We start from the raw sequence: 25,591 nt of genomic DNA, 5'->3' as shown, positions 1-25,591 counted from the left end.
ACAGTGGCTCTCCATGGACTACAATTCCCATGAGCCCCAGCCAGCAACATGGACATCTGGAAGGCCACACTTGATGTGCTGTCAGGAGTGGAGTTCCCACCTTCCTGCCTCCCACCCTGCTCCTATACAGCATCTCTTCCAGCCATCCTCCCCTCCTGCCTGTGGGTGCTCACTTGCTGGGCGACTTCGGGCTTGGGGCCGAGCTCCAGGAGGCGGCGAGCGAAGGTGGCTGCCGTCTTGAAGTTCTTCAGCTTGAAGAAGAGGTTCAGGGCTGTCCGCAAAACCAGGATCATGTGGACGGGCTGCAGGCTGGAGTGGGTGAAGTAGGCAGCCATCTGTCGGGAAGGAGACGCAATTCCAGAGAAGTGTTACGCCAGGGAGAATGGAGAAAGTCACCGGGATCTCTAACAATTCAAATGACTTGGAAGGAGATGGGCAAGAGGGCTGCCCACGGGCCACTATCGCCCAGCCCTTGGTGCTTCAGTTCCCTTACCACAGGAGAAGGAAGAAGGCAGTCCAGAGCCCTGCTGATGAGCCAATGGCCAGTTATCTGGGGATCACCTACTGCCTGCGGGAAGTTCTGCACAGGATGTCAGACTAGGTCAAACAGTGGCCCTCCAGAAGTCTGTGAACTACAGTTTCCACGAGCCTCTGTCAGAACATGTTGAGAAGGGCTCATGGGAACTGTAGTCCATGGACATCTGGAGAGCCACAATTTGGCTACCCCTAGACTAGATGGCCTTGGTCCGGTTAACCGATGCTCTCAAAGCAAGAATGCAGATGTGGGACTTCTTTCAAAAGGCATAAGTAGCCTGCTTTTAATTACTTTGAAAATGTGGCATGCATCTGGTGTCCCAGGGAGATTTCAGCATTTACCAGCTCAGGAGCGAGTGAGCTCACCCCTGCCTGAGGGTGCTGGTGCATGCTCAGGGAAACATGCCAAAAAGGGCCAGAATGCATCTGGACAAGCACCGGGATTTGCCCCTTCCCGTCAATATCGGCCTGGGGTCCAAGACAGGACTTCCCCTGCTGCCCACCCCCCAGATCCTTTGCGGTGGGACCAAGGAGGGAACTGAGGGGGAAGGCCGACCTCGCAGATGCGCTTCTGCTGCTCCAGCGTCTCCTTGGGCAGTTTCTTCCTCTCCACTTCCATCGACAGCCCCACAATGTATTCTCGGCAGATGGCGATCAGCTGCTGGGCCTGCCATTTCAAAAAAAGAGGCCATATGAGTGAGACGCAATGCCTTCCAGAAGCAAGTTCATAGGGGGACAGAGGCACTTTGTGTTCACTGACTTCAGAGAGCCAGTTTGGTGTAGTGGTTAGGAGTGCGGACTTCTAATCTGGCATGCCAGGTTCGATTCTGCCCTCCTCCACATGCAGCCATCTGGGTGACCTTGGGCTTGCCACGGCACTGATAAAACTGTTCTGACCGAGCAGAAATATCAGGGCTCTCTCAGCCTCACCCACCCCACAGGGTGTCTGTTGTGGGGAGAGGAATGGGAAGGCGACTGTAAGCTGCTTTGAGCCTCCTTCGGGTAGGGAAAAGCGACATAGAAGAACCAACTATTCTTCTTCTTTTTCTTCATTTATACCCCGCTTTTCTGCCCAACAGGCATGCAAAGTGGTTGACAACAATCGTCCCGTCTCTATTTTATCCTTGCAACCGCCCTTTGAGTGAAGTTCGGCTGGTGCGCGTGGCTGGCCCGAGATCCCCCAGCGAGCTTTCTTAATACCTCTCCCAGGCAGGCTTAAAAATTCTGAGCTCTGTGAAACTTCAGGAATGACTGCAGGGGCTGGGAGTTCAGCAAGAGTGTGTGCGGTTGTGGACGAAGCAGCAGCAGCAAAAGTAGAAGAGTCGTTTTTCATACCCCGCTTTCCTTTAGCACAAGGAGTCTTGGAGCGACTTAGCATCACATTCCCTTCCTCTGCCCACAAAAGGCACCTTGTGAGGTAGGCCCCAAGGTCACCCAAGCTGGCTTCATGTGGAGCCGTCGAGAATCCAACCCTATTCTCCAGATTAGAACCTGCCATTCTGAGCCACTACGTCACGCTGGCTCCAGTAAGGTAACTGGTGGCAAGGTAAGGCAAGGTGATGGGCAGCCGACATCCAACAGCAGGTTTCTATTATTCATAATAATTATTTTTAATTTAACAATGTGCAAAAAACGGCAGAGGGAAAGCATAGCACAGGCATTCTTCTCTCTGGTGGAAGAAAAAGGGTGGAATGCCTCTTTCAAGAACATCCCTGCTGTGTCAAAGGCATGCATGATGTAAAACAGCCTTTCTCGACTTTTCTTACCACTGAGAAACCCCGGAAACATTCTTCAGGCTTCGAGAAATGCCAGAAGTGGCACAATCATGCAGAATATGATTGGGAAGCAGAGCTGTGGACACACCCACCCAGGGCTCCTCCCCTTCCAGCCCCATCATTGGCCATTTGGGGCGGGTGGGTCAACATGACCACATATGGTAATATCACCCAATAAAAGTTTTCATAAATTTTAAAAAATTGTAAAAAAAATTAACTTCTAGCCATTTGAGAAGCCCTTCCCAGGGCCATCAAGAAATCCCAGGTTTTCATGAACACCTGGTTGAGAAAGCAAGGTATAGTTTTCTGTTCCACAATGGTTTCTCATATAAAAGCAGGGGTAGTCAAACTGCAGCCCTCCAGATGTCCATGGACTACAATTCCCATGAGCCCCTGCCAGCATTCGCTGGCAGGAGCTCATGGGAACTGTAGTTCATGGACATCTGGAAGGCTGCAGTTTGACTACCCCTGTATAAAAGCTTACACCGATCAGAATCCAAAGTCAACTAAGACCCCCCCAACCCAACTGGATGGCAAGTCTAAAAATATGCAGCTATGTGCCCAATTAACTTGCTTAGTTTACTGAAATGGCAGGGTGTGTTACCGGGTCTGCTTGATCCAGCACATGCAGGCTGAACCATACAGCTCATTGCATGTCAGAATTTCAGTTTTGAATGCCTGAGGGCATTCCTCTGTCAGAAGGAACACCGGGTGCTGGGACTCGGGTGTTTAAAACGCGGGATGAATCCTCCTTTGGGAAAGGAACGCGAGAGGTGTGGAGCTCACCTCGGCGATCTCTTGCTTGTTGTCCACCACGAGCAGCGGAACACTCAGGAGAATGGAGCGGAACTTCTCCACCGCCTCCTCAAACTTGCCGGCGGTGGTGAGCTGGTAGCAGAGCTGCAGGCGCTGGATCAAGTCGTTCAGCTTCAGGCCGACCGCCGGGAGGGCGTTTTTCAACCCGGCATCCTTCCTGGAAGGGGTAGGGGGAAAGTGCGGAGAGAAGGCATGTTTGAGCCTTAGCATTGCTCCAGAAGATGTGCTGGAGGAAACAACCACAGCCAGTTTCACGAGGGAAAGATTCTGATTTCTCAGCAAAGACCTTTGGTCTTGGACACAAAACCAGTATTTCTGCCTGTCCAGGGCGCAGGGCCGGGTTGTGCTGGTTTGGGCAAGTGGGAGGTAGAAGCCATGGCTCCAAGAGTTTGATTTGATCAGTGTCTTTTGGCGTGGGAGACGCTGAGCAAGAGGCTGGGCTCTGGGAAAGGGCCGCTCAGAAGCAGTAGCTGCTGCAGCTACTGCTGGTCTTTCCTGCTAATGGGGCTCATCGGGAAAGACACCGCAGTTAGCAGGAGAGAGCACTGTTTTGGAACTGCCAACAACCCACTGGGAGCTGCCAGTGTCTAGCCTTTCTCAACCTTTTTACCAGTGAGAACCCCCTGAAACATTCTTCATGTTTCAAGAAAGCCCAGAGGTGACATCAACAGGCCACACTGCCCTGCCAGGCCCCCAGATGTCATGTCACTTGATGTGACATCACCAGGCCACTCCCATGGCACAGGAAGTGAGAGCCCAGAAATATTCTCAGATGATTTGTGAAAAGAACCATACTTGCACTCTGAGCTGGCTACCACTTTGCTCTTCTTCACCAAAGGGAGCCTGCAGGGGGAGCCTGCAGAAACTGGGCTAGGACAGGCCTCTGTAGCTCTGTCACCTACACCTCCCAAAATGCCAAAACACTTCTGGGGTTGTCACAAATCCTGGTTGAGAAAGCCTGCATTATACACAAGCATACATGCTACCTGTAACCCCTGCTGAGGAAGGGCAGGATAAAATACAAGATAAAGAGTTGCTTTTATATCACGCTTTTCACTACCCAAGGGAGTCTCAAAGTGGCCTACAATCGTCTTCTCTCCCTCTCCCCTCAACAGTGGAGAAATGGAGAAGCAAACCTGGTTCTCCTGATTAAAGGTTGACGCTCTCACGCCTTTGCATGCAGCCAGCTGGGTGACCTTGAGTCACAGTTCTCTCAGAGCTCTCTCAGCCTCCCCTAGCTCATACGTTGTCTCTTGTGGGGTCTTCTCTCCTTCTAAAAGATGTGGCAGTGGGTCATGTGAAAGACCTCTGCATGGGACCTGGGAGAGTCACTGCCGGTCAGAATGGGCAAAACTGACTTTGAGGGACCCAGGGTCTGATGCAATACAAGGCAGTCTCATGTGTTCATGGGAGCTGTAGTTCAATGCTTTGCCAGCAGAAAGCCCCAACACCTTCCATTAAAAGGAGCTCAGCAGGACAGGCCAGATGGCCCATGGCCTGATTCACTAGTAGCTCCACCAGATGCTACATGGCGACCTGCCAACGAAGCAGCAGATTGCTAGATTCCTGCCAAAGGAGACCTCGAGGAAGGATGATGAGCCAGAAGTTCCAGGCCTCCCTTTTTCCTTCCAGATTACATCCCGGTGCTGCAGGAGAAGCAACAGGGACTCCCACTCGCCACTTACCAGTTGCGGTGAGGGTATCCGTACATGGAGGGCAGGCTGGGCAAGGCCTGGTAAGAGGTGCGGCCCCGTGCGTAGGTCTGCAGGAAGAGCTGCTTGTAGGGGGAAAAGGTGGTCACTCCCACCTGGTCGTGGAGAAGCTGGAGAGGGAGAAGGGAGGCAGCGGAAAGAACCAAGATGAGATGCAGACAGAGGAACTCTCCCAACCAAGCTCCGCTCTGTGAGGCACAGCTATTCATGACCCCCTCCTGCTCCAGAAACATCGATGTAGCTTGTGAGTTTCAGGAGGGCAGCAGCTGTGTTGGGTCTACAGCAGGGGTGGCCAAATTGGGGCTCTCCAGATATCCATGGACTACAATTCCCAGGAGCCCCTGCCAGCACCATGCTGGCAGGGGCTCCTGGGAATTGTAGTTCATGGACATCTGGAGAGCCTGCAAGGCCCTGACTTGTGTAGACAACAGGAGGTCAAAACAGATTGCCAAAGATGACCTAAGTAAGATGCTAAGGAAAAGGAAGAAAGGAAATTATCCCAAAACTAGAAAGGAAAGGAGATGAGAGGGAGACAGAAAAGGGAGATGTTTTTTTTTTTAATGGAATAGTGTGAAAATATAGATCAGAACAAGCCTAGTACGGTGCGTTCCCTTCAGAGGCAAGAAGAGTACTGGCTAGGAGGAGGGTCCTACTCCTCAAGGAAACAGGAAGTTGATGAAGCTTTGTCCTGCCTTCCTGAGCGAATGGTGGGAAAAACCCAGCAAGATGCCTTCAACCTTAGATGGGGACAGCCCATCTTTTGTGATGACTTGAACACATTCCACCCCCAGCACAGAGAAGAACCCTCCTAAGGCAACTTACCCTCATGGCTGTCTCAAAAGAGCCAGCAAGGACATGGTCGACCGGCAGCTGGGAATTGTTGCACCAAACCTAAGGGAAGAGGAAGGGTCTCAGTTAGCAGAAGACAGGTGGCAATTCTCTAATGCCAACTTGACCTGTAGTGAGGCAACTTGCTCTATGCAAGCCCCCCCTTAACCTTGATCTGGAAACTACAGCTGGTCCCGAATGCTGCAGCCAGGATCCTCACAGCAGCACCTTGGAGGTCCCACGTCCCTGCCCATCCTTCAACAACCGTGCTGGCTACCAGTCGAATTCTGGATCAGACTTAGGGTTCTGGTAATTACCTTTGAGGCCATACATGGTCTGGGCCCAGTGCACCTGCGTGTTCCTTTCTGCCTACACTCCTCAAAGAGCTCTACATAGAATCAAAGAGTTGGAAGGGGCCACACAGGCCATCTAGTCCAACCTCCTGCTCAACGCAGGATCAGCCCAGAGCCTCCTAAAGCATCCAAGAAAAGTGTGTATCCAGCCTTTGCTTGAAGACTGCCAGTGAGGGGGAGCTCACCACCTCCTTAGGCGGCCTATTCTACGCTCTGCTACCTCCAACTGCATAGTGATCCCTCAACCAGGGCCAGGGCTTTCTCTGCCCTGGCCCCCACCTGGTGGAATGAGCTCCCAGAGGAGATCAGGGCCCTGACAGAACTAGAACAATTCCGCAGGGCCTGCAAAAGGGAGCTCCTCCGCCAAGTAGTTGGTTGAGGTCGACCAGAACCAACACCTTCCTCTGGGTCCGAGCCTCCCCTCCTATGTCAATCATCACCTGAACCATCCAGCCACAGGCCCATCAGTATGCTGCAGTTGAATTACTGTTCACTACTGTTCCATTGTTCTACTGTTTTCCTGTTTTATTGATATCTATCTAATGTATACTATTACTGTTATTTATAGCCACTGGTTTCCTGCATTGTTCCTATTCTGCTAAATTCTACGCAAACCGCCCTCAGCCTCAGGGGAGGGTGGCATATAAATGTAAAATAAGTAAATAAAAACAAGACTCTAGCCCCAGTAGAAGTAGCCGTGTTGCTTGCAGAGTGCCGAGGCATCTGTCTTGTCACTGGGAGCTCTGGGAGCCTGGGCCTTGGAAGGTAGCAAGTCTGCTGACAGGTTGGCCAACCACTTCCCTTTTTAGCAACCTTCTCAGTTGCTTGTTACTGGCTATTATCTGATTCATGTGCTCAGAGCAGCACACCCCAAGTGTTGGAAATAAAAACACATAAGAGCCCAGCTGAAACAGGCCATCATCCTGTCTCTCAAGAGCGGCCAACCAGTTCCTCGGGAGGGCCAACACCAGGGCGTAGAGTCTTTCCCCTGAAGTTGCCTCCTGGCTTAGTGCGCCTCCAAATGTGGAGGTTCTCCTAATTTACCATGGTTAGTAGCCACTGACAGATTTATAATCCACGAATCTATCAAATCCCCTTTTAAAGCTGTTTAATTCCTGTGGCCATCACTACATCCTCTGGCAGCAAATTCCACATCTTAATCACTCTGTCCTTTTGAGCATCTGCCTCCAATCTCATTCACTGTCTTTTTCACTCTTTACACAGCAAGCTGAAGCCCCCCCGGTTTTTCCTCTCCATGCTGTGGGTTAAAGATACTGTATCCACGCACGTGTCCTCCTACCTGTGCAGGACTGGTGCCTTTGGTGGGCGGTACAAAGAAGCCATCCTCTGCTCCTCCTGCAGGACCAGCAGGGACGTCCTAGAAGGAAAAATATTACAAAGAAGGCATATGTTAGAAGACAAAAGGAGGATGGGCCATGACACATGGCTGGAATGGCCTTATGCCATCAGCACTGCTGGAATGGCATTATGCCTTATTTTCTACACCAAGGATAAGCTTGGGCCACACAATCCATGCCGGCTACCTCCGAGTAGTGGGATTGAGAGAGACTGAGCAATGGGTCTGAGTGCGGCTTGCTTCTCCTGTCCCCATCCTCCATTGTTTCCAACCGAGAGGAAAATAAGGCATTTAAAGAGATCATAGTCCCTTTAAATGCCTTCTGCAACTTGCAATCCTGTGAGTGAACTCTAAAGGCATTTAAAGTGGTCACAGTCCCTTTAAATACCTTCTCCAAGATGACTGTTCACTCCAAAGGCAAATCATTGGGGGGGAAGGGGGGAGTCCACGTGGCACAGTTGTGCTGACTGGGGAAAGCAATCATGTAAACCGGTCCTTAAAAATGGTCCTACAAAACTGGAATCAATCAATCAATGAAGAGCCCTTTAAAAGCACCTTAGCTGTGATTATCCGGCAGTCCCATAAGATTCTGAATATTTTTGGGATTTTTCAGGCTTGGCCATTTTGGATAGTTAAATAAATACCAGCTATCTATATATGGCTGAAGAAAATATCTGGAAAACACAGGTAAAATATCGTTGTTTTTTTTAAAATTCAGGATACACCCCTGAAAGAAACTGGTGCTTGTTGGAGAAAGTGGCCAGGGTCAGCCATAGCTTGGCTGAAGTTGTGTCTTTTAAAGAGCCACTTGGCCACCTGCACCTCTTGGGGTAGCAAATCCCACATGTTCGTCAGGGTCTTTTAAAGAGCCACTTGGCCACCTGCACCTCTTGGGGTAGCAAATCCCACATGTTCATCAGGGTTTTCAACAAGATTACCAGCTCAGGCGGGAGATCCAAGTCCTCTTCCACTTCCCATCCACCACCTTCTTCTTGGCCTTTAGCCACGGCGTCATCTCCAAAGCCTTCCCCGGCATCCACAAAGCCATCTGAAGAACGAGTAAGGAGAGGCCACCGTTCAGAATGGGGGCAACAGGCTGAGGAGCACCCATGTCTGCAAGTGCTGGCTCATCGTTGCCGCAAAGACAGGACAAATTCAAATCCATTTTTTTTAAAGTTCTTTTTAGAATACCTACTTTGAGTGTACACCATGATATATTTATTATATTTATGTACCGCCTCACTGGATGTTGCTGGTGAAAGAAGAAGGTGAATTGTGCCTAAATACCATAAGAGAAGGGAGATAACCCAATACAGGACGAATGTATCAAGTACAATGTTTGTTTCCACTCTTACAGCAAGGCACGAAGGAGATCGGATCATGGGTCACAGAAATTAACTGCACAAACAAACCCATTTATGCCCCACTTAGCAGGCTCAAAGAAGCCAATGTAAATGCTTTCCACATTCTGGCTGTCTACCAGATCAGTTGCCATAATTAAAAACAGAATGGAAGCAACCCCTCCAAAGGAAAGTTTTTAAAAAACTTCCCCTTCCCCATCTAATAGACGAACAAATTAGTTTTGCACAGAAGTTAGATGGCAAACATTTCAACTGCTTTGGATGCTCAGCATCAGAGGCTCAAAGAGTGGCATCCCAAGGAAAAGCTTTCTCAGTCGTGGTACCAAATCTCTGAAGCTCCGTTTCCAGGGAGTGTCATCTGCCTCCCTAAATCAATGTCCTCCACTGGCAGGTGAGGACTTTTTCTGGCATCTCCCCAAACAATGATTATTGGTCCTCCTCCCTGTTCCTGGCATTGCATGTTTATGGACTAGATGGCCTGCATGGCCCCTTCCAACTCTATGATTCTGTGAGTATTGACTGAAGTGTTCCATAATTTTAAATGCTTTTTATTGCTAATTTTTTTAAATGTTCACCGCCTTGGGGATCGTGATCAGGGGAGAAATATTTTAAATCAGCAATAAAAACTCTTTGAATGTTTATGAATGTTCCATGCCCTTCCACTGTCACAATACAATGCAGGTCTCCAATTTAAATTTCAGCCTGTACCGGAATATGCAAGCCTGAAGCAGTATAAGTGTGAACAGTCAATAAATAATGTATTTCCCACCCCTCTTGTAGAGGCCCGCAGTGCTTAGTTTCTGAAATGGGGTATGGGGGGGGGGGCTGGAGTTGTTCAAGGATGCTTAAAAGCCACATCCTCTGGAGCAGAAAACTTTCATTCCAGACCCTAGAAATGTACATGGAGCTGCTTAGTGGAGAAAAATGCACTCTGGACATGCTTTGTGATGTGTTTTCCATTCTGAATCTTGGCAGAGGTTTATTGACTGTATCCAGCAGGTATGGCTCTGAGTGGGAGAGGGCAGATGGGCTCTCACCTTCGTCCAGTTGCAGCTCGGCATCTTCTCCCCAGCCTTCGGTGCCCACTGTGTCGATGTCAATGTCAGCAGCCAATGCACCTCCCTTACCTGGGGGGATGGAGAAGGTCACGTTTTTCTGGGTATCGGAAGAAACAAGCTGGCAGCTCACGAAAGCTCCTCCCCTGCCACAAATTCTGTTCGCCTTCAAGGTGCTGGTGGATTCAGACTCGCTTCTACTGCAACACACAGGCTAACACGGTTGCCCATCTTAATCTTGCTGAGAAGCGTTTAAGGCCCCTGTTTCTGGGATTTTCCAGCAGCTAGTGACTGCAAGGTACCCAATAGGGATACCTACCAGGCCCTTTAGAGCCCCATACGGGAGGAGACGAAGCCAAGGGGTGAAGCTGATGCTTGGTGTGCAAAAGGCATCAGCATCCCCAGCTAAAGACTAAAGAAGAGGAGTTGTTTTTATAACCCACTTCTTCTACCAGAAGGAGTCTCAAAGCAGCTTATAATCACCTTCCCTTTCTCTCCCCACAACAAGCACCCTTTGTGGTAAAAGTGGGGCTAAAAGAGCTCCGACAGGACTGCTCTGTGAGAACAGAACTATCAGGACTGTGACTAGCCCGAAGTCACCCAGATGGCTGCTTTTGGGGGAGCGGGGAATCAAACCTGGCTCGCCAGATTAGAAGCTGCCACTCTTAACCACCACACCAAGCTGTCCCCCCCATAAAGAGGGGGTGCTAGGACAGGTGTCCCACTAAGATCCCTGAAAGCCCAGAGTCTTAGAAGCGATGACCCAATGGTCTTGAGTGACTCTGTGGCACCATGGGAACAGCATTATAGATCAACAGTGGCACACATGCACAGGTTGGATGGTTAGCAAGAATCTCATCTAAAACAGCTTTGCCTAACTCTGTATGGAGAACACGACTGCATAGCAGAGACAGTCAATGGGAGAATATCAAGGATGAATAATAGGTTGCCTGGGGAGGTGGGGAGTTCCCCCTCGCTGATGGTCTTCAAGCAGTGGCTGGACAGATCCTTATCCTGGATGCTTTAGGCTGATCCTGCATTGAGCAGGAGGTCGGGCTAGATGGCCTGTCTGGCCTCTTCCAACTCTATGGTTCTATGAGTTCCAAGCTTGAATCGAGGCCATCACTTCCCCACCACAATTTAAATCCAACCATGTCCTCCCACCAGGTTGTTCCTGCTGCCAGAAGCTGTTCTGGGTGGCCAGAGGAGTGCCGGGCCCTGAGGAGGAAGAGGATCAGTCCTGGCGACTGGCGCCTCCTTACCTTTGCTGGCAATTGTTCCTTCAAAGAAACCCTTGGAAACAGTGAGCAGGGGCCAGTTGGTGTCCAGAGGCATGATGGGAGCTGGTGGCTGGAGCAACTGGGCATGGGGGTCGATGTCCGGAATCTGGGCACGAGGAAAGGAAAAGCTAAGCAGGGTGGCGTAACAGAAGATCATAAGAAGAGCCCTCCTGGATCAGACCAGTGGCCCTTTTAGTCCAGTATCTTTTCTCACACAGGGGCCAACCAGTTTGTCTGAGGCCCCCCTGACATTGCCTCTTGGCACTAGGATTCAGAGATGGAAGTGCCCTTCAGTGGCTGGTAGCCACTGGTGGACATCCCTACCAAGAATCTATCAAATCCCCCTTTAAAGCTGCCTGTGGACATCACTATGGAGATTATTATATGCTGCTTTTCTCTATCAGAAGGAGTCTCAAGGCAGCTGACATTTGCCTTCCCTTTCCTCTCCCCACAACAGACACCCTGTGAGGCAGGTGAGGCTGAGAGAGCCCTGATATTCTTGCTCAGTCAGAACAGCGTTATCAGTGCTGTGGCGAGCCCAAGGTCACCCAGCTGGCTGCATGTGGGGGAGGAACGGGGAACCAAATCCAGCTTGCCAGATTAGAAGTCCACACTCCTAACCACTACACCAAGCTGGGATTCATTATGGCAGTGAGTCCCACATTTCTGGGCACAGGGCATCCCTTGCTGTCCCTCTCTGTTCCCCACAGACAAATTTCTCTCGCCACCCCTTCAGGAAACCCTTCCAGGCTCCTCAAGTAACCCAGGGTTTTGCAAAACCCTGGCCGAGAAAGCCTGCCCCAGTAGGTGGTCAGCCTCTCTCAAAAGGAATCACAAGGAATTGTTGACCAGAACCGATCTGTCTGCAGCTCTTCACTCACTGTTTCCTTTTCTGGGTCAAAGGTCTCTTTCAGGCTCTCGGCTTCTTCTTCCAAGCCGTGGGTTGCAGCCGTGAGGTAGGCCAAGGATTCTTCGAGAAGCAAATGGGAGAGAGGAGAAAGTTAGGATGACGAAGGCTCTCTCGGGCAATGCCGCCTCGCTAGCAGAATGTGCCACTTGCAGAGGGGGCTGTGTCGTTCTTCCGTCAGCTGGGCTGGAAGTCGGAGAACTGGATTTGCAGAGGGGGGTGGGAGACAGATATCTGCTGGGAAACCGGTAGCCGAGGCGGTCTGTTACTCACTCTGCCCGCAGCTCTTCAGGATCCTCACCCTCTCTGCCACATCCCCAAGATACAGGGCATTCTGGTAATGGCCGCTCATGTCCTTCCGGATCTCGGCTGGAAGGGAGGAGAAGGAAAGAACGATCACATCAGCATTCTGCTTAGGAGCCACTACCCCTCCCTGATTTAAAATAGCTAAAACCCCGCCTTATCTTCTGGGAGGGCTGGAGGGGGGTGGGCTGTCATGTTGCAGCTGATATAGCAACATTGTAAGGTTTCCAAGGCCGGAGACAATTAGAGGCAGTTTGCCACTGCCTGCCTCTGCACAGTGACCCTGGACGTCCTGGGTGGTCTCCCATCCTAATGCTCACCAGGGCTCACCCTGCTTAGCTTCCAAGATCAGACAAGAGCTATCTAGTGTGGGCTATCCAGGTCGGGGCTATCTTCTTGAATGACATTAGCGAGCCATTTTCAAAAACTTTAGGTCCTTTAGACCAGCGGTCCGCAAGCTTTCAGCCGCTGCGGACCGCTGCGGCGGAGTGGGGGGAGAGGGTGGTCCGGGGGTCCGCGCACGGACTGCCGCACAAACGTGCGTGCGCGGCAGTCCACACATGCGCGTTAGCGCCGGCGGCCGCGGCTCCCCCTCCCGGCCCCTCCGGGCCGCCAGCAAATCGGCCGCTAAAGCCGATTAGCTTGCGGCTCGGCAAGCTTCTCTTGCGGCTCGGCAAGCTTCCTGCTGACAAGAACTGTTCCATGCCCTCCTCCTTTCACATAGTTAGAGCAATCATGTCCCCTCTTCTGAACATTTTCGGGATTCTTTAGGCTCAGCCATTTTGGACAGGAAAAAAAAATCTGGCTGAATTAATACTAGAAAAAGACAGAAAACGTATATTTCATGTATTTTTCAGCTCATTTAGCCAAAATGCACACCCCTAACACACTGAATAGCAGATACCAAAGTTGGTAGGGAAGTGTTCTCACAATTTAATTTCCTTTGCAAGAGTCTGTGTCCCAGGCACTGGGATGTGAGATTCATATGTAAATCACAGTCTAAGACTTCTGCCATACGATGGCAATTCTGTTTAGGCTGGCTGAGCCACCTGCCAGGGAGACCTACCTATCTTCATCATCTTGCGTAGCTTCTCCAGGTTGCCCGTGATCAGGTACAGGAAGGAGAGCTTGTCGAAGTTCTTGGTGCGCTGGTAGCACATCTCCACAATCTGGTGGTTGCCCTGCAGCAAGGCCACTTCTCCCAACTTCTCCCAGCAGTTCTTGTCGTCCAGGGCCTTGGCGGCCTCCAGCGCAATCTGACAGGACAGAGAGAACAGACTGGGTGACTCTTAGGCTATCAGTCTGCCACTTCTCATTGGCAATGGGCTCTCAAATGAGTTGGGAAAGGATTTTAGCAGAGCCCTGGAGCTCAGGTCCTTTGAGTTGAAGAGAAGAATTTTGGATCTCCCTGTTTGTAAAAAAAACATGGATTCTTCTAAGGAACTGTGGCCCACCTAAGGCAGACGATTTCCTGGCCATTCAAGGCAAGTTCTTATGATTCTTGGATCTATCATCCCACGTACCCTGGGTACCCTCCCAGTATTTCAGATGAGCACCTCCTTGGCATGGATTCCGCATTACCATTTCACTAGGTGTGGCGCCTTCCCCCAGAGAAAGGGGATTTCCTCCTGATATAAGAGGTGGCTTTTCTGTTGGGAAAACTGGTTCCATTAACACATCCATTCTCAACGTCTTTACTGATGAGAAACCCCTGAAATATTCTTCGGGCTTTGAGAAACCCTAGAAGTGGTGTCATCGTGCAGAATATGGTTGGGAAGTACAGCTGTGTACGTGCCCACCTGGGGCCCCTCCCCTTCACATCCACTCCAGACCCATCACTGGCCACTGGGGGGGGGGCAGGTCAACATAACAATAGGTGGTCAATATCACCCAATAAATGTTAAATAAATTTTATACACACACACACACATATATAAATTTAATTAACTCCCCATTCAGGAAACCCTTCCAGGCTGTGAAGAAACCCCAGGGTTTCATGAAACCCTGGCTGAGAACGCCGGCATTCATGGAACAGATCCCACCCCATTGTATGCTGCGCAGAGAAAACTGGATGGAAGTTTTCTGGTTTCTTTAAAACTGAAGAACAGTGAAAACTGGGCCTCTATCTGCAGCATCTTCTTAGCTCCCCAGCTCTACAGTGAGGCCATCCTTGGGAGAAGGGCCCATCGCAGAGCTCAGCGGCTCACCTCTATGTTGCCACATTCCAGAGCCAAGCTGAAGCGAGTCTTCTCGTCTTTCACAAAATGCAGTGCGACCTCCGGGTAGCCCTTCTTCTGGAGGTAGGCGATGATGGACTGGCCCACCAGCTTGGCGTTGCGGACCATGTGAAGGACCTGGAAGGAGGAAAAGGGAAGAACGCTATGCAGTTACGGATTATTCACAGATGGGTAGATCCACAGAGGAATGGCTCTGTCAGGAATTTCTTATGGATGTTTAGCTGAAAATTCTTTTGAATTAACCTCATCCCATCAGTTCGGGTCTGAGCCTCTGGATTTCTGTAAGCGAGGGGTGATCGGAAAAAGTGGGCTGACATGGGACAGCTGCTATCATCCAGGCTGCTATGGAGACCAGGTGGTCACAGAACGTTCGGCTCCTAGATGACCCCTTAATGTCCATCCAGGCAACTAGCCATGGTGAGTGAAGGGAACCTCCATGTTCAGAGGCAACTGCGTCTAAATACCAATGCTAGAAGACAGCATCCGGGGAAGGGCTCTATCTGGTGGCCCTCCAGGGCAACCCGTTGGCCACTGTGGGAAAACAGGAGGCTGAAATAGATGGGCCACGGGTCTGATCCAGCAGGGCTCTTCTGAGATGTTCTGGAGATGTTGCTTTAGGATGCTTAGGGCTGATCCTGCATTGAGCAGGGGGTTGGACTAGACGGCCTGTATGGCCCCTTCCAACTCTATGATTCTATGAGATTTATTCCTTCATCTGGGCTCTTACGTATGAAAAAGACAATCCCAAAACAAAAAGTTCTTCTCCAAATGTGGCGAGGAGTGATGGGCCTCTCTCCCAGGAAATGCAAAAGAAGTGAAGGAGAAGAAGTGAAATGGAAAAGAAGTGAAGGATAAGAAAGAAATGAGGAGTAGAAGCTTGCTGCCTTCGGAAGAAGGGATAGATATTTTTTTTTAAATCTTGGGGGCTTCTATTAAAACAGCCTATTGAGGGCTAGCGGGCTACTCACTCTGATTCAGCGTGGCAGTTCTTAAGGGACTGGGGTGTCTTCTCCTTCCCTCAGCAGATGGCTCCCATCCCTCGCAGGTACTGAGCAAGCAGCCAGTGGCTGAAAACTCAAGCCGGGGCAGTGCGAGAGGCTCCAGCTCTTCTCGTTTCCCTGCACTGCTTCAAATCATGGCAGCACACGAGTGACAGAAGCACAACCTTCGGCGCTGCCGCCTCACCTCGTCGTATTTCCGGTTGATGAGTGCCAGCTTGAACTTGAATTCGGTTGGGTCGATGGTCAGGACGCGGGGCCGGCACTCCCGGTCCAGGCAGTAGACGTTGTTCCCCTTCACTCGGGTCACGTAGATCGGCAAGTCCAGGGTGCGGATGATCCCGTGATCCCTAGATGGAGGATATGGAAGGGTCGGTAAGGATGGGCCTGGATTTCCTTTGGGGATGAAGGAGCCATGCAATGTGGGCCCTTCACACCCCAAGACTGTTCTTGCCTAAGAAGAGGAATGGGCACAAATGGAAGAAGAGCTGGTTCTTCTATGCCACTTTTCTCTACCTGAAGGAGTCTCAAAGCGGCTGACAGTCACCTTCCCTTTCCTCTCCCCACAACAGACACCCTGTGAGGTGGGTGAGGCTGAGAGAGCCCTGAGATTAAAGAGAAGAAGAAGAGCTGGTTCTTATATGCCACTTTTCTCTACCCAAAGGAGTCTCAAAGTGGCTGACAGTCACCTTCCCTTTCCTCTCCCCACAACAGACACCCTGTGAGGTGGGTGAGGCTGAGAGAGCCCTGAGATTACTGAAGAAGAAGAGTTGGTTCTTATATGCCACTTTTCTCTACCTGAAGGAGTCTCAAAGTGGCTGACAGTCACCTTCCCTTTCCTCTCCCCACAACAGACACCCTGTGAGGTGGGTGAGGCTGAGAGAGCCCTGAGATTACTGAAGAAGAAGAGTTGGTTCTTATGTGCCACTTTTCTCTACCCAAAGGAGTCTCAAAGTGGCTAACAGTCACCTTCCCTTTCCTCTCCCCACAACAGACACCCTGTGAGGTGGAGGAGGCTGAGAGAGCCCTGATATTCCTGCTCGGTCAGAAAAGCTTAATCAGTGCCACGGTGAGCCCAAGGTCACCCAGCTGGCTGCATGTGGGGGAGTGCAGAATCAACCCTGGCTCACCAAATTAGAAGTCTGCGCGCCTAACCCCTACACCAAACTGGCTCTGGAAAAAATGAGGTTTGTGGCTGAACCATGAACTGAACCCGGAATTTGGCAAAACCAAATGGCTTTGTGGTCCCACAAACCCCATGGAAAGGGATCACGGGTTTTGAGGGCACTGTGCAAGAAAATCCCCAACAGCTGAGGCTTTGTTAGATGCCTCTGGAATTGCACAGTCAGCCTTCGAGCCCACAATAAATCTGGGAGTCTGTTAGATGCTGCTTTTTTTGTGCGTGTGACACATTTTGGCTCGAAGCCTACACAGACGCGCGCCTTCCGCCAGGCTTGCTCACCCAGTGGTGACGGCATATTTGATGTGGTTGCTGGTCGTGTAGATGAAGACCCCGCTCTCGTCCCAGGCGCCACTCTTCACCCGGATGTTCTCGTGGATGTTGCAAAGGGAGTCCAGCTTCCTGTTGCAGATCATGATGGCTGCAGAGAAGGGCAGGCGAGAGACACAGGGGAGTCACTCTGTGAGGGGAGGGGCTAGCACTCTTGGGAGTCTTTGGAGCTTTAAGTTGGCTGGTTATATCTCCGAAGCGGGCCTGCGATTCCGCAGAACCCATGTGGGACTGCACAGAACCCACGAAGATGGAAGCTTCCTCCTAGGTTGTTCCCTTTGTTGTTTGGAGGAGGAAAAGAACGCAGAAGGAACACGAAACACGAGTGAAATAAAGAGGAGGAGGGCCACCGAGAGAGGAAAATCGCAACGTCCTATCTGATCCAGCATCCCACTTCTCACAACGGCCAAACAGTTACCTCTGTAAGGAGGGCTGCCAACCTCCAGGCCCCTCCTGGTGGGGCCTGGATATTTCCCAAAATTACATAGTTCCGTTCCCTTGGAGAAAACAGCTGCTTTGGAGGGTAGATTCTGCAGCAGTACACTGAATTCCCTCCCTCCCTTCCTCACCCTCCCAAGATCTCCAAGAATTTACAAACACTTCCTGTGAAGCTTACAAGCTGGACATGGAATCCAAAGCCTCCCAAATTTATGGTCATCCAGCAACTGGTGCTCAGAGGTATAGTGCCCCTGATCGGGCAGGCTCCATTTAGCCACCCTACTCTGCCTTAATCCCATTCCAAAGTGAATGGCTGATCATGGCAGATCAGGCCCAAGGCCCATCCAGTCCATCCCTCTGTGTTGCAGGGAGGCCAAAAGCCCAGGTGCCATCAGGACGTCCCCCAGCAGGGCCAGTCTCACAAGTTAACGGAGGTGCATGAAGCACTTTTCTTGTCTGTCCTCATTTTTAGTGCGTGGCACTTTATTTTAATTTTTTCCTCTGATTTCTATCCCACCACGCCTGGCAAAACTGGCCGAAGGTGGTACTTGAGTCTCCAGCACCAAGGAACATACAGTTTAAAACATGAGTCGAGAAACAGAAAGTTAAGGGGGATGGAGAGCATCCTTCCAGCGACCCCAGGGCTTTGTTTCAGGAGGGGAGGGACGGTGCAAAACATGGCTTCGAGGAGTGTCTGCAGGAGGGGAGGAGTGGAAACCATTCATCCGAAGGGGAGTTTAGCAAATAAACACCTGAATGTTAACTGAGTGTCCCCAACCTCCCTCCTCTTTACTGCCCATCCTAGAAAGTGGGGAAAGGCAGGCGTTAATGCTTCAACGTGGGCTCTGCTTTGCAGCTTCAGATCAAAGGGTTGGAATGAATCTTGCCAAGAGGCTTGCAGCTCTAAGCATTTAACTACAGCACTGTGCCTCTGAACAGATGGCGAGAACATGTACACTCTTGGTACCCACAAACTGTGCAGGATGCTTTCTAAAATCCACAGGTCATTATTACCTGAAGCATCATACAAATATGGAAGGGAATGAGGGAAAGTGGGGAAGAGGAAAAATCAAAACACAGAGATAACTGGCAACACACGCACAAAGCCTCTCCCGGCTTACCGTGTTTGGCCAGGAGAGCCACGTGTGACATGTCAGCCGACCAAATGACATACTTCACTTTGGAGATCTTTACAGAGGACAGAGTCCTGCAAGAAGAAAGCATCAGCCTGTGAAGGTCTTTCTCGATGCATATCAGTATCTTAAGGGGGGGGGGGTTCTGCCTCTCCCCTCTCCTAGAAGCAAACTGGGGCCCTCTTGCAATCTGCTGCCTGCAGGATGCCCAGTGCTTGGAATTCGCCCCAAACCTGTTCCCTTGACAGAGGTAGAGGATTCATACAAGAACATGTATGGTCTTTGGTCCTCCTAAGCTCAGTATTGTCTAGTTTTCAGGATATAGAAAGGTCTCTCTCAGTATCTCGCACCTAAAGTACCTTTCCAGGGAGAACATCAGATAAGCCTTGCAGGATCAGACAGGTGGTCCACTTGGGCCAGCCTCCTGCCTCACACAGTGGCCAGCCAGTCCCTCTGGAGGGCCAGCAACAGGGCAGAGAGGCCGAGGCCTTCCCCTGAGGTTGCCTCCTGGCTCTGGGATTTGGAAGCTGACTGCCTCTGAATGCAGAGAGTCCCCTCAATCACTGTGGGTAGCAGCCACTGATGGACCTATCCTGCACGCATCGGTTTGGAGGACTGCTGGGCAAGTCAGAGGCTGCCTCCGGGAAGGTGAGCCCAGGGCCTTACCGCTTCTGCTGCACGTCAAAGAGAGTGATGGAATCTGCATCCCTCAGCAGCAGGTTCCCAGTGCCGGCGTAGAAGATCTCGTCGCAGTTGGGGACCTGGACCTTCTTGGTGATCTCGTTTTTCAGGTTCTTGATCAGAATCTGCCGTTCCGGTGGATGGGATGGGAAAGGCATAAGAGACAGGCCACGGGAAGCACAAGACAGGCATGACAGAAATCTTAAACATTGCAAGGATGAGGTTCTTTGCTTTTCAGCTCAGGTGAGCTCTCCATGGCAGGAGAAGGGGGACCGGGGAATCCCTACCCTGGGATCAGCTCCCTTCCTTCTGCCCTTACGATATAACGCATACAGGTATAGGATTCATAACTAATTAAGCTACTGGTTAGCATCACTAGATTTATGTGCTTTGCTATGCTGATAATTTTGTGTGTGCGTTGTGCAATCACGCTGCTTCTGATTTACCACAACCCTATGAACCAATGAATTCCCAAACAGCTTCTCGTTACTCGCCTCACTCAGGTCTTGCAAACCGAGCGCTGCGGCTGACTCTGTTGAGTCCATCTATCTCCTGTTGGATCTTCTGCTTTGCCTGCTGCTCTCAACTTTTCCTGGCACGGCTGCTTTTTGCAGCAACTCTCGTCTTTTCATCATGTGCCCAAAGCACAGTAGCCTCAGTTTATAGGCAACCATTCTGCCAATAATCGTTTCTATTCATGCACTTTGGCCTTCCACCCTTGGATCTCACAAGGAGGGCTAGTTTAGCCATCCTTTAAATCCCCCGAACTTGAGCTCCCCACAACTTTCAGGCATGGCTTAACACCTCCCCCAACCCAGTCCTGCAGAATTAAGGGCTGGATTTGTTCTGAAAACAGCAACATTTCCCCCACCGGCACAAGGAGAATTCGCCTTATGCTAAAGGGAACTCTCAGGGGGAAAGGAGAATTGGTTCTTATACCCCCACTTTTGTCTACCTGAAGAGTTTCAAAAGGGCTTGCAGTCCCCTTCCTCTCCCCACAACAAGCCCTGTGTGAGGCAGGTGGGGTGGAGAGAACGGTGGCTGACCCAAGGATCACCCAACAGGCTTCATGGAGGACCCAACCCCAGATTAGAGCCTGCAGCTCCTAACCACTACACTGCATTGGGGTTGCCGTGATCTGCTGGGTCCTACTCCCTACCTAAGGTCTGGGTAGCACAAGCGGATACTACTGGGGAGAAATGTCCCCAATGCCCACAGGGTGGAGAAAGAAGCCCTTTGCTTTGTTCCTATCTTACCGAATGCATCCGGTCCAAGACGGCAAAGCGGTTCCGAGCCACCCACACGGCTGTCAGCCCAGAGGAACGTTTCCCTTCAGGAGCTGGAGGGGCAAAAACAAATCCAGAGTCTGCAGGCTGAACTCCAATTCTGTGGATCAGCTGCTTCCTCCTCCGCCAGCTGATTCACTTTTAACCGAAGGCGGCACATTAAAGATACAGGCCCCCTTGCTGGATCCTCCAAGTGGCCCAGTGCAGCCGCCAAGTGGTTGCCTGGGGAACCGGCGTCGCTGCCGGCTTGTGCAAGAGCGCACGGCCGTCCCGGATGACACGCCACTTTGTCACGCTAACGAGCGTTGCCCTCGCAGCCAAGCCCAGTGAGCGCCCAGGGCCCCGTCTCCGAGGCGAGCCTCTCCCCGGCGCTGCTCTTCGACAGCTGTTGCCTCGCATTACAGGCACGATGTTGCGGGTCTCGGGGAGGCACCGCTGAGAAAGAACGGCAACACAGGGAGTCGTTCTGGCGCCTCTTCAAGGCACAGACGGTTTCAGAGCTTCTCCAGGCCACAGCAGTTTCCTTGAATGCTGATGACCGGACTGCCCCCCCGCCCCCATCGGAACCATCTGCGATCGGACGTGGGTTTACAAGACTAAGACGAAAAGCGACAGGAAACTTATTCTAAGGAGTGCTGTCCTGCGGTGGTCGTCCATGCCGACCAGCCTACAGCAGAATTTGCTCCCTTTTACATTCCAGTTAAGAGCCTCTTGTGGCGCAGAGTGGTAAGGCAGCAGACATGCAGCCTGAAGCTTTGCCCATGAGGCTGGGAGTTCGATCCCAGCAGCCGGCTCAAGGTCGACTCAGCCTTCCATCCTTCCGAGGTTGGTAAAATGAGTACCCAGCTTGCTGAGGGGTAAACGGTAATGACTGGGGAAGGCACTGGCAAACCACCCCGTATTGAGGCTGCCATGAAAACGCTAGAGGGCATCACCCCAAGGGTCAGACATGACTCGGTGCTTGCACAGGGGATACCTTTACCTTTACATTCCAGTTACATTGCCACTCTGACACTCATCCACAATACCACAGTTCTCCCCCCCCCTTCTTCAAAACAGTGAAAAGCTTAGCTCATCCTTCCCCTTTCCCCGCCTCCTTCCCTATACACCCCCCCCCCAACAAATGTTACGATCGGGTAGTTTAAATCTTCTTAGGGTCCCCAGCCCCAGAGAGATAAAACTGGCCTTGAATAGGGCCAGGGCCTTTCTGGCCTTGGCCCCAGCTTGGTGGAATGCTTTACCTGAAGAAATCAGGGCCCTTCAGGATCTGACATAATTCTGCAAAACTGAGATCTTCCAACAGGTCTACAGGCTTGGCAATGACATCATGAGATACTGGCCTCTCCCCACGACAGATGCCTTGTGAATTGGGTGAGGTTGACTGAGCTCTGAGAGAACTGTGACTAGCCCAAGGTCACCTGGCTGGCTGCATCTAGAGGAGCAGGGAATCAAACCTGGTCCTCCAGATTAGAGACTGCCACTCCTAACCGCCACACCAAGCTGTCAGAGGTGCTGCAGGGCTCTGATCTCACTTGGTAAAACATTCCACCGGGCTGGAGCCAGGGCCAAAAAGGCTCGTGCTGAGGCCAATATAATGACTTTGGGGCCGAGGATCCTGAGCAGTTTCTGCTGACTAGATCTTAAGGCTCTCAACCATGTAAGCTACACCCTCACCAAAGGAACCATTGCTCCTTATTATGGCAGGCCTCAGGGGACAACAGCAACTAGGAGGTCCGTGATACAAACCTCACCCTATCCAAGAACACTCGGGCTAGACAACGTATTCAACCTCCGTGCTTCTCCACTCTATTACAGGTAGAAAGACTGCTTGGATTACCCGCACTGTCTGCACGTCTCGCTTGGTCCTGTCTTATTCCAATGGGGCAGTGGCTCCCCAAAATCTCCAGCAGAGGGAGATCCTGCTCCTGCTCGCTGAGATCTAAGGGAGCGATCGGGGACTGAACCAGGGTCTTTCATCAAAAGACGATGCCAGGACCCCTGGAAGCCTCATGGACAAAAGGCCAAGAACGGAGGGAACTGATTAACCTTCCCCTCAGAAACTCTTGAGCCTCTTGTGGCGCAGAGTGGTAAGGCAGCCGCCTGAAAGCTTTGCTCATGAGGTTGGGAGTTCGATCCCTGCAGCCGGCTCAAGGTTGACTCAGCCTTCCATCCTTCCGAGGTCGGTAAAATGAGTACCCAGCTTGCTGCTGGGGGGTAAACGGTCATGACTGGGGAAGGGAATGGCAAACCACCCCGTATTGAGTCTGCCATGAAAACGCTAGAGGGCGTCACCCCAAGGGTCAGACATGACTCGGTGCTTGCACAGGGGATACCTTTACCTTTACCTTTACAGAAACTCTGCCCGAGGAAGAGGGGCTGTGTTGCCTAGTTCCTCTCTCCTCACTGTGGCTAGTGCCCTGGGGTAGTCTGGCAACAAGGGCTCCATCATTCCCAGCACCAGCTTTTCAGAGATCTCATGGGGCTGTCGGAGAAGCAGGGAAGCCCAAAGCACAAATGCAAAGTCACAAGACAGTGGACTCCACCTAGTCCAATACTGGCCATTCCATTCCACCAGGGGCTCTTATGGATAGGGCTTCCCATCCTTGCTACTCTTGTAACAGGAGACAGGTTGAGAATCAAACCTGAGATGGGGCATGCAATACGTGGTGTGCCACTGAACGATGGCCATTTCCCAATTACATATATCCTGTTAATACCACTGTTCTGTGCACATCAGCACTGATGGGCAGTAGCTCTCCAGAATGAGTCACAGAAAGGTATTTGTCAATGCAGAGGAGGTATTTCTCAGCAGCAGAGCATTGGCTGGGCACAAAAACAGACCCAGGTCTGATCCCTAGAAAAACATCAAACTTGAGACCCCGGAGAGCAAAAGCCAGTCTGTGTAGAAGTAGTAACCACAATGGACCGATTCTCTGATTCAGTATAAGGCTGATTTCCTGCCGTCATTTCCTCCCAGAGAGCCTTTGACTGGAGATGCCGGGGATGAAGCTGAGATCTTCGACATGTCAATCGCATGCTCTGCTTAATGCATGGCTCCTCCCCTGCTCTAACCCCTTTATGGCAGAAGCCCACCAACTAAAACCCACTGGGCCTGGAGAAGGCCATAAATCTGCCAATGTGGGACTCCAGTCCACCCCACGTCTTACCAGACATTCTCCACCAACCAATCACGTTGCCGTGATGTCGGAGGCAGAGGGGACCCAGCTGGAATGCCCACTCCCAAGTGGAATGAGGCACTTGGAAAACTGGAATTCCAGCCATGTGTTTTTGATTTGCAGAACGGCTCAAGTTTGAGCAGGAAGTCTCTAGTATGGAGGAGGAGGAGGAGGAGGAAGGCTGGGCATGGTTACAGTCGCTTCGGAAGCTTCCAGCTCTGCTCGGGACGGGAGATCCGTAGACGACAGGCGAGCCAGCCTGCTGGGCGAGGGGGGGCCGACCGGCGAGTTTCTAATCACTGATTTATAAAATATATATTGGAAGCCATAAAAACCAGGAGGGGACTGACATGAATTTTTCAAGTCAGAAGACCTGCCAAAGGCACGTGGCGCACGCGAGGGCTCTGCGGGAATCGGTGGGAGGAGAACTCGGCAGTCAAAGGATGGAAGGGGGGAGGTGGGGAGAGGCGGAGAGACAGATGCAGCTGCTTTGGGAAGCTTACCATCGGGGTTTTGGGAATCGGCGTCCTTGGGGATGGTGTAGAGGTCATAGGTGCTGTTCTCCAGGTTGCTGGCTCTCTGCAAAGAGGGGGAAACCTTGTCAGACCACGCCTGTCTCAAAGTCTCTTGACCTGGGTTCCTTTCAACAGCAGACATTTGCTTCGGGCTGTCCACGGCTTAATGAAGAAGGTTCAGCCACCCTCTGTTTCCCGCTAATCTACCGCCCCCTCCCTTGAGAATCACAACCCCCATGGCATATTGCTGAAGGTCCTTGAGATGCCGGACAAAAACGGGCTCTTGTAGTACTCCTGCTTAGTAAGCTGACCCTTACGGTTCCTTGGCGTTATTATTTACTGTCAATGCTGACTTTAATCACCAGGAGGATTCACACATTTACCTTAAAATGGCTCACTGGCTGTCCTTATTACAAGAAGAAGAGGAAGATTTGGTTTTTATATGCCGCTTTTCCCTACCCGAAGGAAGCTCAAAGCGGCTTACAGTCGCCTTCCCATTCCTCTCCCCACAACAGACACCCTGTGGGGTGGGTGAGGCTGAGAGAGCCCTGAGATTACTGCTTGGTCAGAATAGTTTTATCAGTGCCGTGGCGAGCCCAAGGTCACCCAGCTGGTTGCATGTGGGGGAGCACAGAATCAAACCCGGCATGCCAGATTAGAAGTCCGCACTCCTAACCACTACACCAAACAGCTACAAAGGACACCTCGGGTAACATTTACTCCCTGAGAAGTGGCTTCGGGAGTGGAAGTGTGACACAGGCACCTGCACGCACACCGGCCTGTTTAGAAACATTCCCCTGAACAGGGACGACGACACCAGGAACCAGAGAATGGGGTCTGTCTCCCCTTTAAAAAAAAAAAATTAGAGATGTTTGTACACCTCCCAAGTCGGACTAGAGAGAGCTGTTTATTGGTACTAGAAGTAGCCACTTGTAGAACTGTGCACCATTCTGCTCACCACATCTCAAAAAGAGAATCAGAGTTGGGAAAGGTGAAAAAAAAAGGGCAACCGAAATGAACAAATGGTTCAAATACCTTTAGGCCTATGCATTTAGGGTGAGTGTGTGTGTGTGTGTGTGGGGCGTGCGTGTGTATGTGTGCAGGGAGGGTGGTCCATGCCTACTCAGAAGCACGACAAAATGGGGAACATCAATGAGATATATTCATTCCTGGGTATAAGCCCTACAGACCAGACAGGGAGGCATGTGTTAGGGAGGTGTTGTTTTGTATCCTGAAGGGGGCACAGAATGAGAAAACATTCGGGGAATGAATTCCCCAACAGAAGCACGATGGGTGGAGAGACTGGGCACTAGAAATCATCATCAAATAACTACAT

The 25,591-nt window shown here is 51.3% G+C and overlaps 1 protein-coding gene across 1 annotated transcript in view; it reads right to left on the bottom strand.

The window, feature by feature from the left end:
- COPA (coat protein complex I subunit alpha) overlaps window positions 1–25,591 on the bottom strand; it is a 48,112-nt gene that overhangs the window by 3,102 nt on the left and 19,419 nt on the right. The window contains exons 13-31 of the mRNA XM_077325714.1: window positions 24,244–24,319; window positions 20,535–20,617; window positions 19,264–19,403; window positions 18,586–18,671; window positions 16,979–17,117; window positions 15,704–15,866; window positions 14,489–14,635; window positions 13,348–13,537; window positions 12,252–12,347; window positions 11,953–12,041; window positions 11,054–11,177; window positions 9,774–9,863; window positions 8,314–8,423; window positions 7,319–7,396; window positions 5,660–5,728; window positions 4,811–4,947; window positions 3,096–3,282; window positions 1,091–1,201; window positions 174–335 (exon numbers count right to left, since the gene is read on the bottom strand). Coding sequence (XP_077181829.1) covers window positions 174–335; window positions 1,091–1,201; window positions 3,096–3,282; window positions 4,811–4,947; window positions 5,660–5,728; window positions 7,319–7,396; window positions 8,314–8,423; window positions 9,774–9,863; window positions 11,054–11,177; window positions 11,953–12,041; window positions 12,252–12,347; window positions 13,348–13,537; window positions 14,489–14,635; window positions 15,704–15,866; window positions 16,979–17,117; window positions 18,586–18,671; window positions 19,264–19,403; window positions 20,535–20,617; window positions 24,244–24,319 — 2,277 coding nt within the window. The remainder of the gene's footprint in view (window positions 1–173; window positions 336–1,090; window positions 1,202–3,095; window positions 3,283–4,810; window positions 4,948–5,659; window positions 5,729–7,318; window positions 7,397–8,313; window positions 8,424–9,773; window positions 9,864–11,053; window positions 11,178–11,952; window positions 12,042–12,251; window positions 12,348–13,347; window positions 13,538–14,488; window positions 14,636–15,703; window positions 15,867–16,978; window positions 17,118–18,585; window positions 18,672–19,263; window positions 19,404–20,534; window positions 20,618–24,243; window positions 24,320–25,591) is intronic.

This window comes from Paroedura picta, chromosome 1 (genome assembly GCF_049243985.1).
Source record: "Paroedura picta isolate Pp20150507F chromosome 1, Ppicta_v3.0, whole genome shotgun sequence".
In the NCBI taxonomy this organism is placed as follows: domain Eukaryota; kingdom Metazoa; phylum Chordata; class Lepidosauria; order Squamata; family Gekkonidae; genus Paroedura; species Paroedura picta.
This window is presented reverse-complemented; position numbering and strand designations above follow the sequence as displayed.